At 43.5% G+C, this 14,818-nt stretch overlaps 1 protein-coding gene across 4 annotated transcripts in view; it reads right to left on the bottom strand.

The window, feature by feature from the left end:
* Positions 1–14,818, bottom strand: part of LOC142218262 (6-phosphofructo-2-kinase/fructose-2,6-bisphosphatase 4) — a 52,741-nt gene that overhangs the window by 16,173 nt on the left and 21,750 nt on the right. For 2 of the 4 annotated variants that reach the window (XM_075286846.1, XM_075286847.1), the window contains exons 1-6: positions 11,459–11,604; positions 6,922–7,038; positions 4,619–4,715; positions 4,085–4,151; positions 2,267–2,341; positions 265–321 (exon numbers count right to left, since the gene is read on the bottom strand). In XM_075286846.1, the coding sequence (XP_075142947.1) occupies positions 265–321; positions 2,267–2,341; positions 4,085–4,151; positions 4,619–4,715; positions 6,922–7,038; positions 11,459–11,558 (513 nt within the window). In that variant the 5' untranslated portion in view covers positions 11,559–11,604. Of the gene's footprint in view, positions 1–264; positions 322–2,266; positions 2,342–4,084; positions 4,152–4,618; positions 4,716–6,921; positions 7,039–11,458; positions 11,605–14,818 lie in introns of those variants that run through there. The other 2 variants (XM_075286848.1, XM_075286849.1) reach the window with 1 other exon arrangement.

The raw sequence follows: 14,818 nt of genomic DNA, 5'->3' as shown, positions 1-14,818 counted from the left end.
GAGAAAGCAGAGCAACAATGGCCAACTATACAAAGCGGAGGGAATCTCACTCTTCTCGCTTGCACTGACAGACACTGATGCTAGGGAAAGATATTTCACTAATGCACATAGAGTCATTTTTTGCATGCTTAGACCAATCTATCTGCAGAGATCAGTCCAAACAGCATGTTCCCCTGTTCTTGGAAATAAAGTCCTTCTGAAACTGTTCATTTTACTTTTTATCCAGCAAAGTGCACGATAGAGGACTTTAATAGCACTGCTTACCACAATGTTTTCGGCGATAACCTCTGGATCCACACACACAGATTCCACAAAGAAAGTCTGCAGAAGTAAAGAACATAAAGGAACATACTTTAATGCAGTAGTGCAAACAGATGTCCAATACAGTAAGATGCAATTTAAGTCAACACGTTAGTCACTGAGATCTTGGTGGACAAGTTGTGTCCATGAGAAAAGGTGTGTACATAGAGATCTATGCAGAGGGATAATGTAACCAGTATTATCATAAGTGAATGTAAAGATATTCCGAGGAAGCTTCAGATAAGGAGAGGAGTAAGGAAGAATGTGCGGATCTCAGCAAACACAACTCGTTTAGATACAAGTACCTTGAGACATTTAGACCTGAAGATATCTATATACAGTAATCTAATCTGGCTACTCACTAGGTAAAGGGTACGGTCACATTTTAACATTTATATTTCACATGTACTTATGATTCAGGTGATGTGGTGAGTCAGTACATAGACACTGCACATACCGTACTGCTCTGAAGTGTTTGCAGTACCGCCTATTCACATTCAATGAGGTGTTCACAATCCTAAAATTTGCTACTGGAACTGGGTGAAGCCATGCTGACAGACCGCTTAGCCAAGATCCTATAATCCAATGCATTCTGCTTCAATACATTTAACACAGCAACTCCTGTACAGACAGTGAACCAGCAGGAGGTTACATGGAGATGTGAGGTCAGAGCTAAGAGGATGTCAGCTAAATTCTGAATGCTCAGAATATGCATAGGCTTACTGGAATTCAAGAAAAGGTGCAAAATTAAAGGTTATGCCACAAAAAAAAAATATATGTGATAGATTGTTGACCGCTGGGGGGTCCCGAGAACAGGGGGAGTTTTAATCCTGTTGTGAATGTAGCCACAGTGAACCCATCGACAAAAGAAATATCTGATATCCATATGATAGAGGATCAGTGCTGACCAGTGGGGATCCAACTGCCAAGACCCCCATCATTCCCGAGCACAGATGGTTGAGAATGTAGATGGGAGATGCAATTGCAACCCCATTCATTTCAATGGTAGCAATAGAGATGGCTGATATTCAGCACTGTGACATCTCTAATGTTCCCATTGAAATGAATGGAGTTGCAATTACATTCCCCAACTACATTCTCGACAGGGGTAAAACACCATCTGTGCTCAGGAATGATGAGGTTCTTGGCAGATGGCTCACCATTGATCAGCAATTTATCCTCTATCATATGGATAGGGGATCTTTTTTTTTTTTTTTTTTTTTTGGCATAACCCCATTAAGGCTACCCAAACATGCCCAAGACAAGAGAGTCAAACCTGATAATTCTGGTGTGTCTAGCCAACTATGTGTGGTGCACAACATATACAAAGGAATGGCTGCACAAACTGAATTATACATGTGCCAAAATTATTTCATAGGCGCTTACTCCCCCACCCTCCTTATTAAATGTATGGGGGATTCAGGAGGGACAGCTGTCAGCGAAATGAGAGTTCAGTCAACAATTGCTGAAGGTGTATGGGCATACAGAGCTTATTCAGACGTGCATATTACAACACCATGTGGACGCTATATACTAAGCACCATAACTCATGGGACTGAGGGAAATCCTTGCATGAACATTCTTCCAAACAGGTTTTCCTTCATTGAAACTACCGAATCATCTAGTTAATGTGCTAAAATTGCTGCTCCCACATGGAGCAATAATAAGCACATCAGAATAGACCCTGACTCAATAAGAAAACTATGTCTAGACCTATATTAAAGGCGTTCAACCTTTGCCGAGAAGACATTGTCCTTTGACCATAATCTGTTCTACTAGTTTGAGTTAAGTATGGGAACAACGGCTAAAGATTGCAGCTTTAAAAACGTCACGGAATATAGCAGGAGCAAATCTTATTCCCGCTTACAACAGAACATGCCAATTATATTTTATATGAGCTTGCGGTTTCCCGCTGTTGTGCCGGGAACATTTATTTAGTATGACACATTGTTAGTGAGCCGCTTACTTTGAAACCATGCTGATCTGCAAATTTAAGGATGGTTTCCCGTCGTTCACGTGTTGTGTTTGTTGCATCAAAAACCTGGAATGAAAAAAGACATCGTAAAATACCAGCTGTTATCATGGATTTTATAGATAATTGATATAGGTCTACCTATTATATTCCATGGAACGGGCACATTACCTAAATATGCTCTGTACAGCAGTATAAATGCAAATTTACAATAAAGGGATATTCACTATGGTAGGAGGTTAGATTATACCACCAGTATGGGGTCTGACCACAGGGATATCCACAATCCATGGAGTCTGGTGCATTTATGAGCTTGGAGCAAACCACGGTAGTCGGTTGCTTGACTGTAGACCACCCCACTCCATCCACTTCAGTGTCTACAGTGTCTGTGCATTCAATCTGGCAAAGATGCAGAATACAGTCCTTTATGGCCTCACTCAGCGACTGCGCATGTACTGAGGTGAGCAAGAAGCAGAGGTAGGCCAGTGAACAGTAAAGGGCTGGATTCTGCACCTGCGCCCCGTGGATTTTGAACAATATTAGAAAGGTGCAAGATGCAGATGTCACTCAAGACAGTGCAGCGCTCATGGCTTAATAAGACTCCACACACCTAAATGGTAGTCTCTCCCTATGGAGTGACGATATCCCCCCAACCCTGTCTAAGCCTCACACCTCTGCCAGGTCAGTTCTCTCTGCGCCAAGCTGACGAGATGCAATAACATCGAAACAGCTGTCCTTGGCTGAGAAACCGTACCTGGTAAAATCCCAACATCATTGCAAACAAAGGCCTCTGAGAAGGTCGGCATGATGTTAAAGGAAGCGCCCTCTATTGGATTGCTTGACTGAGGCTCTGTCTTCCTAATTACATCATGGAAGATAGACTTGCACATTCTCAGCGAGCGCCCTCTATTGGTGTGCATGTCTGAGGCACTGACTTCCTAATTACATCATGGAAGTCAGATTTGCATATTCTTCCCATTTAGGATATACCAAGTTATTAAAGTCATGGGGGTATAATATCGGAAACCGGACCAACTTAAAAGAAATCACCAGCTTTCATCCTGCACAGTGATGTATCTAACCAACGGCTATAGAGGGAACTACAGCACAGCCGCCATAGAGGTCCCTGGGACTGACTAGTAGTTCTGCGCACAATAAAAAGCCAGTGCAATGCTGTGTAGGAAGAGTCTGTAAAGGAGCCTCAAAACTTAAAGGAGCTGTCTGGAGAGATTAAATTGACTTACCTGATCTAGTGGATGATAATGGACCCCAGGGAAACTGTGGAATAAGGGAGGGGGCAGAGCGCTGCTTCCAATCATGTGACGTAGGGGTCATGACGAGGCCAGAACCCCCAGGTCTATCATCATCATCAGCCACTGGATCAGAGAAGTCAATTTAAAACTTCCCAGACAACCCCTTTAACTAGTGTTGCAGCCTCTTTATTCACTAGACTATCACTAACCAATCAGGTATTAAAGACATAGGCTAGCCAGATGTCCTCATGTCATACAGAGGTAACATACCTTTAATGGATGAATATCAGCCCTTCCCCAGGGCATGGTAGTCTCTCTACTGGGTTTAAAGACAGGTGGCTACATTGGCATATTAACCCCTAGCAATCTCACACTATAATCTCTACATACCCTATCATGAGCTAACAGCAATGCTCACACTACTTATATGCTGTTGAAAAAAGTAAACCCCTAACATGGATGGACAGACCTTATTAACAAAATAGTTGTGGACAGTCGCAGAGGTGGGATTTTCTACAATAACAGTAGGGTTATCGCCATGTCATACATTAATACTTACCGCTACATGGCCACCTTCCTCTGCCAGATATTTCTTGACATCGTTTAAAGCCAGTAAGGCACATTGTCTGTGAAAATGTATAGAAAACGATGTCTGCATCTCTCGATAATACAGAAAAAGAAACAAGGGCGTATATAAATGATAGATCAATATAATAAGCATGTGTGGCAGAGAACAGACTGGGGGAGACTATGGTAAGTAAAGTGTTGGGCACATGTAGAGGTCTTCAGAATCGGGACAGAGGCAGCTTTGTCTGCAATCTGGGTCACAGCAAAGGGGCCTTGACAGCTTCTGAAGAACACATTTTTGGCATTCTCTGGCTCCGGGGTACAGCAACTTTGTACAAAGTAATGTTTTCCTACTCCTTCAAACAGTTCAATGAAAGACGCATAAAGTGTATATAGTACCAGATAGAGTAAGGCTAGGTTCACACTATAGTCCCTGAATACAGGTTTATCATATTCCCTATGATTACGTAGGCAATGAATATTTTTATTCTATGGTTTACCAAAGAACTTTGTATGAAATACTCACTTCCGTATTTTCTGGCCTTCTTCATTATCTGGAAGAAAAAACTCAAAGGACCTGAAAGACTTGACAAGATCCCTGCGGTACTGCCCGACATTAAACTCTGCAAGAAAGGAAAAAAAAGGGAAACAAAATTCAAGAAGTGACCATCAAGCTTTGCACATGTCACATGAATAGGAATGTCACCAGGATAGAAGTCAATCAATCAAAGCAATAAGTAAAAACATCACATAGAGATCTCATAAGGGTTCCAGCCATGGGTCACATGCTGCATTAAGGGGTGTCTAAAGTGGGCTAAGTCAGTATTGTTGCATCACCAAAAATGGTCATAAGTATACCTATACTCCGTCTATTCAATAAAAGCTGTAAAGAGTATTGTACTAACCCATGAAATCCCTTTAAGGGTGCGTTCACACGATGTAAAATGGAGCGCAAGCTGGCACGTATACACGTGTCAGCATCTTGCACGCTCAAAAAAATACCATTGATTTCAATGGGAGTTACGAGCGTATACGCCGCAAAATTATGGGCGCAAAATAACGTGGCGTATACGCTCGTAACTCCCATTGAAATCAATGGGATCTTTTTGAGTGTGCAAAATGCCGACACGCGTATACATGCCAGCTTGCGCTCCATTTTACATCGCGTGACCGCACCCTAAAACTAACAAAGAAAAAAAAAAAAAATCAAAAAGGTAACAAGCTCACATCTCAGCCAACTCCAAAGATCACATCCCTCCTTTATGTCAGATATCATGTACTCCACTATGAGGGCAAGAGAAGTAAGTAATACCTACACGCTAGGGTTCACCTAAAATCACTTGCCTACTTGCAACGAGTACACAGTTGTTGCCTTTGTATCACTAATATTTGAAAAAAATGGAAATAAAATATGATCAGGGATTAAAACTACCTAGGATGACCCCTCCTCTTAGTCTGGTGTATGGCAAATGAGCCTGCTGTGCTATTTAGTCACATACGATAGCTCTATGGATGTCTGACAATGGAATCAGACACATATACGAGTCTATATCCACCTAGTGGCTGAATGCTATCTGGCTCTGCCCCATAAAACAGAACACTGCAGAGGTGGGTGACACCTACTACGCATTCACTGATAACAGGCAAAGTAATGTAAATGGTAGACACCAAATACAGGCCTGGTCATTTCATATTAACTATATTGTGTATAGATGAAAAATAACACTGTATCCAATATGTATGGCATGTATTTTGCAAGTACCCATTGTTTCCACTCTGTAGGCTCCATCTTAAATTGTCAGTTTCCCTAAGCTCAGCTTCAGTGGGGGCAGAGAAGAGTTGCAATGTTGTCTCCCTTACACCAAACACAGAGAGCAGGATCTCCTCTATCTCTCCGTAGCTCACTCTCACAAGTTAGCGGCATAGAGGACATTATACAGCAGAAGTGAGCAGTCCTGCTGTGAATGCAGCACTGGGAGGAGACAGCAGAAGCATCTGTGTGTCTGTCTCTCTCACTCTAAACCTGTTCCCTCCTTATTCCATAGTTCTATGGGCAGCCCCTGTAACCAGACATATTAATCAGTCTTCATTGCTGGCTCAGTAGGAATGGATTTTAGCAGTTTATTTAGAATGAGTGAAGGTGCAGAAAGTGGGATGGAGAAATGATGAAGTGCCTGTAATATAGCTTCTCAGAGAACAATGCTCTTTTCTCCACTTATCAAAGTTTCTTATATTGGCTTGTACTATTCCCTCATGCAACGTTCATAATGACTCTTTTTAATATAATCTAATACTCCTCATCGATGAAGCCGACGTTGCCCACAGCCGGTCATTTGCTTAATGACATTAATATTTACTTGTAATAAATCAGATGGGAAGTTCAAGCCACAGGGGCCAAATATAAAGGAACAGAGCTGCCAATATCAGTCACTCTCAGCTTATTAGCCCCAGGGCATGTAACCCTCCCACACGCTCATCATATGGAGAACAATTTGCCTGCGTCCTGACAGCAGTTTCCAGGATCTTCAAAAACCAATTTAGTGAAGTCGGGAAATAAGGGATGAATATAATGCGTCTCCTGTCTGGGCAACAGAACAGAGGATGAGATTCTCACTGGCAGAGGCTTTTAGAAGTATGAACTTTACCCTAAGAACTGAGAAAAAAAGCCAGAATATTTTAAACTGTTGGCAAATGGGAAGTCGAGCACGGACTTTCTCTTCACTGGCGCCTTCATATTTTATTAAACACCAATATAGTTTTGGTGTCCTTTGCATAGAACATGTTTCTCTGCAGTAGCTATTGCATTACATTCACATTGGGAAGGCTTACCTTTGGTTGGAACTCCAATCCAGTTGAGATAGCGAGTCAATTTCTTGGAGATGTAAGTCTTGCCTCGGGCAGGGAGACCCACCATAACAATAAGAGTAGGACAATTGGTCATACATACTGCCAAAGAAACAAACAAGGAGAGGTGATCAAAATAGGGAAGAGAGAACTTGTACCACACATGATAGTAATGTAAGCTATGGGCATTACATGGCGGTAGGACCATATGAGCAAAGATCTTTCCACAAACACAATCCAAGATCATCAAAGCTTTTCTGAGTGTGCCCTCAGACAAGAACAACCTTAACCTTTCCCAAATAATCCTAATAGGTGACAGTCATCTACAGTCTAACACTGCGTTTCCATTAAGAGAAGCAAAACTGTTCAGTCATCATATGAAGCAAGTGGTAAACTTAAAGGAGTTGTCCAGGAATTTTTTTTTTATTTTTTTTTAATTAGGCCAGGGGAGGTGAAAAAACCCCCACAACATACTCTCCTGTCCCTGGATGCTCTGGTGCCTCCCAGTATAGTCCGGTCCCACTGCTCTTCTGTCTTCTTTTGTATGAAGTCATCACCAGCTGTGACGTCTCATGTTCCTTTTCTTAGGCTCCTGATATGACTGCTGAGACCAATCAGGGACCTCACAGGAATAAGGAAATGGGACAACACAGGTAGTGATGTCCTGTGGTCTTTGCTGAGGCCGTTGATTGGTCTCAATAGTCATGTGCAGAAGAGACTTCAACTGGAAGCAAACACTGGAGCTGCAAGACCGTCCGTGTTTGGAGGCACTGGAGCACCGGGGTCAGGAGAGTATGGGTCTTTTTCACCTTCCCGGTCTAAAATGAATTTGTTAAGGGCAACATTTGCAAGGAGTTTGTATGTTCTCCCCGTTTTTGTGTGGATTTCCTCCAGGTACTCCAGTTACCTCCCACGCTCCAAAGATATACTGATAGGAAATGTAGACAGTGAGTCCTCTATGGGACAGTGACTGACAATGTCTGTAAAGTGCTGCGGAATATGATGGCGCTATATAAGTAAGCAAAATAAATAGATAGATAATAAAATTTAAAAAATCCAGGGTAACACCTTTAAATGACAGAGGTCTCAAATGCAGCTATTGACTTCATTATAGGACCAACCATTACATTATGCCAGGACCAAGGCAAAATTTAGCAAACACATACAACCTGCTTTCTATATATGTATTTGCTCTGTATTTTAATAACATGCATAAAGACATATCTACCAAGAGGAACAAATGTAAACACATGCATACACACATACCCTCCTGTTCTCCATCTACACCCTTGGCCTGGGCCAACTCATAGAATCTCATGGTTTCCAGTACCACTGTTATGCCGATGACACCCAAATATACATCTCTGGACCAGACATTACCTCTCTGCTGGTCAGAGTTCCACATTGTTTAACAGCTATAGCCTCCTTCCTCTCCTCCCGCTTTCTCAAACTCAATATGGAGAAAACGGAGTTCATCATCTTCACCCCACCCCATATGGCCCCTCCACCTGACCCATCTATCAACGGAACTACAATTACCTCTGTCCCACAGGCCCGATGCCTTGGGGTAACCCTGGACTCTGACCAATCCTTCAAGTCACACGTTGAAACCCTCAACACTTCCTGCCGCCTCCAACTCAAGAACATCCATCGAATCCGCTCCTTCCTCATCCCTGAAACTACTAAGACACTCGTCCATGCCCTGATAATCTCCTGAGACTACTGCAACACCCTTCTGCATGGACTCCCAGCTAACACCCTCGCCCCCCTCCAGTCCACCTTAAACTGCGCTGCTCGCTTAATTCACCTCACCTCCCGATCTTCATCGGCTGCTCCCCTCTGCCAGTCCCTCCACTGGTTACCCATAGCCCAGCGAATTGAGTTCGAGCTACTAAGGTTAACATACAAAGCCATCCACAACCTGTCCCCTCCATATATCTCTGACCTAATCTCCTGCTACCTGCCCACACGTAACCTCAGATCCTCCAATGACCTCCTACTCCGCTCTGCCCACATCCGCTCCTTACACAACCGTCTCCAAGATTTCTCCTGTGCATCCCCCATACTCTGGAACTCCCTACCACGACACATAAGACTGACCCCCACAATCACAGGCTTCAAGAAGGCCCTGAAGACTCACCTATTCAGGAAGGCCTACAACCTCCAATAACACTATCACCTCACTGCCATCTGTACAGTCTCCCCCTCTCCTTATGTCTCTACCCCCCTTCCCTCATAGACTGTAAGCCCTCGCGGGCAGGGCCCTCTACCCCACTGTGCCAGCCGATCACTGTCAGTATATCTACCTGTATATTTTGTGTACTGTATGTAACCCCCAAATGTAAAGCACCATGGAATTAATGCTGCTATATAAATAAACAATAATAATAATAATATACATACATATGCACCATCCATTGCATACACATAGCAGAGATACCACAATAATAAAGAACACATCTGTCGTAAAGCTGTTTGGTATTCACTGTCAGATACATTCGTCCACAGGGACATCCTAATAATATTAACTGGGGGAAGCTGAAAAATTGAAAATTACTCGCATAATACATTGAAAGCAATAGGGAAAAAAAGCCTCCCATTGATTTCAATGGGGAGCGCACGTATGCCTGCACCCATTCAAATCAATGGGAGCTGCTTTTTACGCGCTCATTCTGAACGAGTTTTTACAATCAGAATGAGTGCAGCGTAACGCCGTGTGAAGGCTCCAGACGTACAACAATGGTAACACGAGATAATACATGATCAAGTAACACAGTGAGTGTATCTGCCATGGGTCAGAGCAAAAAACAGGAACTTTGAACTTTATGTAGTTATGAGACCTGAGGAAACTCTGAAAATAACGCTATATTTAGGATGTGCTATAGCCAAATATCCCAAATAGTAAAGGGGGGTACATTAAAAAACAAAATAACAGTATAATATACAGAAAGTTTTTTAAAAAAATATATATATATATTTGGAGGGGGGGTTTTTTTAACAAAAAAAGGGATCTGCATTGCAACATTATTTCACAAGATGTCTTTATACCATTTATACTGTATATTTCATCTATTATTGCAATTAAGCAACTTTCCCACCCCCTCCACCTCCCAATCATCATCCAGTCTGTCTGGGATCACAAAAAGAGACAGAAGGATTGCAGCAAGCCTACATCTGCATGCTTAGTTCTCCAAGATGGCAGGAACAACCTTCCACAGAGTTCCTTCAAAAACTGTCTGCAAGAGTGCCGAGAAGAATTGATGGAAGGCAAAGGGATGATATTGAGATTAGGGGTCTGTGGGTCCATATCATCACTTCCAGGACTCCTCACCAAGAGGGAGGACACAGCAACTATTGAGGAGATTGAGATTTCTATGTTGCTTACTGATCAAAAAAAAATAAACACTTCTATTTTTGAAATAATTCTTACTTTGCAGCATTCCCATGACTAAAACTTTTGCACAGTATTAATATACATCCACAATAACATTACCACTTGCACCACTTGTTTGCATGCTACACAGACAGTCTCCTGCAATGACCAGTCCATTACCGCCATCCTATTACTGCAGAGAAGAGGACCATGAATGCAGGACGCTGGCACGCTCAGCATCTCACCCACTGCAGAGCAGTAAATGACAGAACTGACCGAGGAGCCATCTAGGATTCTGCTGAATGAAGAAGTTCTGCCGCCTGTCAATGGGTGAAGTGGCAAACCACATATTATTTATAGACACGATATAATATTGTAGATGTGACTGCTGTTGTGAAGGAGATGCAGATGGTGCTGGAGCAGTCCTACTGCAGTGCCTGTGTGACTCTACCAACCCCCCCCCCCCCCCTTCTTCCCAAAATCCTGAGATACTGCGTCACCAGGCAGAGACACCAGCAAGTACATGCACATCAATATCAATCCTCATAGCGACACATCTACCTGTCAGAGGTGATGTCACATTGGTCACCTGTACACTCCTTTATAGCGGTCATCAAGGAGTTAACAGAGACCGCTCCACTATATAATGTGCACATAGCATATCTTAGTGGGCACAGTACACACATACCAGCGTGCCACTGACCTCCATGGCTATTCTAACTCTCCATCTATGTTGCCCCCTGCACCAGGAGACACTCTCTGACATTTTTTGTTATGGGCACTGCTACAACTTTGCCTTTTGGTTATTCTGGGCAGAAGTTATTATGCCAGTCATGAGTAAAGTCAGTATTCAACATGTCATGCCATCCTCTGCCACTTCTATATGGCACAGCAAAGTATACATAGTATCAGGTGCAGCCTGCCTATAGAACTACACACAAATAATAAAATATACACACCAATTTGTGCCCGCACACCCTGATGCCCCCCATGGACACTTAATGAGCCCCCCAGACATAGACAAGCTTCACCTGTCTGCGTCTGATCCCACATGTCCAGGGATCACATGACTGCTTATTGATTGTATCAGACCAGATCGGATGATGTGTCGTAACGTGGATGACGCCGACACTGTGCACACATGGTTACCTCTCCTCTGGGCGCTGTGCTGTACAGGATGTCCATTGTTATAAGGCACCCAGATTTTCTTCAGAGGGTTCTGGGTGAGTTCCCGGGGACAGTCTGCCATCTCTGGATCGGGCACTGGACGGCTGGGCACACACTGCAGTCACCGGTACTGCACACACGACTCAAGCAGGCAGCGCCGGCACCCCGCACATCACAGCGCCCGCATATCCTGAACGGTACTGAGCAGAAGGCTCCGCCCAGGGGAGGGACCAACTACCGTACACACACGTGCAGAGGCGCCCACCTGGACGTTACCAGCCGTATTGCATTTAGAAGAAGCGCACCCCTATCTTATACGAGACATCTGTGAACGTTATTGCTTTGTGATCGTAATGTGCACACGTTATTGTTAATAATAGAAAGTTGTACAATTTTCCAATAGACTTTCTGTATCAAATCCTCATAGTTTTCTAGATCTCTGCACGCTGTCATTTATTCTGTTACTTCTAGTGGGTAGAACTCAGTCCATGGTCATGTGATATACAGTCCATGGTCATGTGATATACAGTCCATGGTCATGTGATGGACACACAGGTGCTGCTCGTTATAGGCACAGCTCAGTAATCAGACATCTGCCCGGTAACGAGCTGTGCACCTGTGTGTCCATCACATGACCATGGACTGTGCATCACATGACCATGGACTGTGCATCACATGACCATGGACTGTGCATCACATGACCATGGACTGTGCATCACATGACCATGGACTGTGCATCACATGACCATGGACTGTGCATCACATGACCATGGACTGTGCATCACATGACCATGGACTGTGCATCACATGACCATGGACTGTGCATCACATGACCATGGACTGTAAATCACATGACCATGGACTGTAAATCACATGACCATGGACTGTAAATCACATGACCATGGACTGATTTTTAGCCACTAGAAGTAACAGAATAAATGACAGTACACAGATCTATAAAACCATAACAAATTGATACAGAAAGCATATTGGAAAATTGTACAACTTTCTATTATACAAGGTCTCTCAATGTTGGTCTGAAAGTGAACAACCCCTTGAAGGAAAACAGACGTCACATAGCAGTGAAGATCATTTGTATGAATAGAGACTAAGCTTTTACTAGGAAAACGCCCAGGCAATGAAGTTGCATGCGGCTACTGGAAAGTGACTGGCAGTGGCCTTCCTGCACCAAATTTTTAGTCAGCTAAAACTTGTGTAAGGACCTCCATTTACTTACAGGTCCTTTATCAGGTCAGAGCAGGGGTCCCATTTTCCAATCCAGGGTGAGCATGTGCACTGCCACATCATTTATTCTCTATGGCATTGCTGGAGATTACAGAGCAGTAGACTCTCCGGCAGTCCCATAGACAGTGAATAGACCAACAGTGCACATGCTCAGCTTGCTGCCCCAGGTCTCGCTCTCAGAAGGTCATTACAGGTGACGAATGTGCGTGACATTGTGGTTCCTTTCCTTAGGCTGCTGACATTGGTAGGGGACACCAGTGGGTGAAAGATTTTTTTTTTTCATTATTATTATTCACCTTCTCTTCTTTCCCTACAGAAACCTGTAATTTCGGGGCAACCCCTTTATGACTGCTGGATGTCTATCACTGCTGCAGTTTTCCCCTCTGGCTTTCATACTGTGTGTCCTCAGCCTAAAGCCCCTTGCAGATGATCATCAGGGGCGAGATCAGTGTACTATCCATGTTTTTCCCAGATAGCACCCTGACCCATTCATTTCTATGGGCTCATGCACACAATTAGTATGCAGGCCATGAGTCCGCACTGTAAAATATAGAGCAGGTCCTATTCTGTTCAGTGTTTGTGGCACGGACTCACCCATAGAAGCCTATGGGGAACTAAAAACCAAGAACAGCACAGGGATGTACTCCGTGTGTCATCAGTGCGTAGTCCGTATTTGCAGAATAAGCTAGGGACATCAATAGATGTCTCCTGTGTGTTTTTTTTTTTTTTTGTAGATCACACTCAAATGACACACTGTACGTTTTTGCGGACATATGGCACAAATGCTGAAGACACACTGATAACAGATGGTCCGCAAAAAAAAGGAAGACTGAATACTAGTTTGCGGACTGCAATATACACATGGTCGTCTGCAACTAGGCCTAGCGAGGAGAAAAAAAAAAAGTTGCAATATGTTAAGAAAAGTACATTACGTAATGTCGCCATGTTACGGAAGATTTTTTGTTCCCTTCTTAAAACTTTGTCATGTGTTGAAACAGAGGAACCCCGGCCAATACTGCCCGGCCCTCTTCCTGTATTTCCTGTACACATGAATGTGACAGTCAGGAATGAGGAGGTTTAATCTACACCACTGTATTCAAAAAAATAAGGGACATCATCATAATGCATGTAAAAAGATAGACTCAGAAGTGTTAACCCAGCCCTCCCACAGCTCTACATAATACTCTATAGCCATTTTTCTAGTCCACGAGACGAATTCACCTCAACATTCACCTTTACCTTTTAGCAAATGCACCAGATAGTACCTGGCACTAGACATGTTCTTGGTACCTCCACAGACAAGGCACCAAGCAAGATAGAGTGGTATTGTAGGGTCATGTCTCCAAAACTTGTGAAATATCACTATCGTGTGTCACCTGAGGTAGCGGAGACATCCAGAAGACATCTTTTGGCTGGGCCCCACGTGGTGTTACAGTCCTTTCAAATCCAGCAAATTCCATCCACACATTGCAGAAAAATACACGCAGCAGAACTCATTGCAGTTTTGGAACTCACAGCAAGTCAATTACACATATGGAAATGCCAACAATTTCCCTCTTGGTATATAGTTGTGGTGAACAGAGCTGAGCCAGGACCTTGCTGTGGAAAAGTGACTTTTGGTAACCAACCTTTGCTAGCAACAATACCCAAACCAAACATGGTTTTACTGCACAATCGCTAACATTTATTGTATGGTACAATGAAATCAGTTCAAACAAGCTGTGGTTGGCTCAGGAAACATGGCCGTTATATACTCTGTTTCTTTACCTGAACTGGTCTCTATGACTGGTCCTCTAGGGTCTCAAAGGTGCCAGAAACCCTGTGACTGGCTTATATCATAAGGCTTCATGCACACAACTGTGCGCGTTGTCAGTGTATTAGCTGGGTTTTTCATGGCTAGCACACTAAATGTATTCTATGGCCTTATACACACACCCATGTGTTATCACAGGCCCAATGTATGGGGCCATGAGCCTGGGGTGAAACTCTGGACAGGTCCTATGTCTGTCCACTTTGCAGCCCAGGCTCACTGAAGTAAATGAATCGGTCCATGTGTGCATAGGCGGCACGCAGGCTTTCCATACCGTTCAACCACAG

Source organism: Leptodactylus fuscus, chromosome 9 (assembly GCF_031893055.1).
Source record: "Leptodactylus fuscus isolate aLepFus1 chromosome 9, aLepFus1.hap2, whole genome shotgun sequence".
NCBI lineage: Eukaryota > Metazoa > Chordata > Amphibia > Anura > Leptodactylidae > Leptodactylus > Leptodactylus fuscus.
This window is presented reverse-complemented; position numbering and strand designations above follow the sequence as displayed.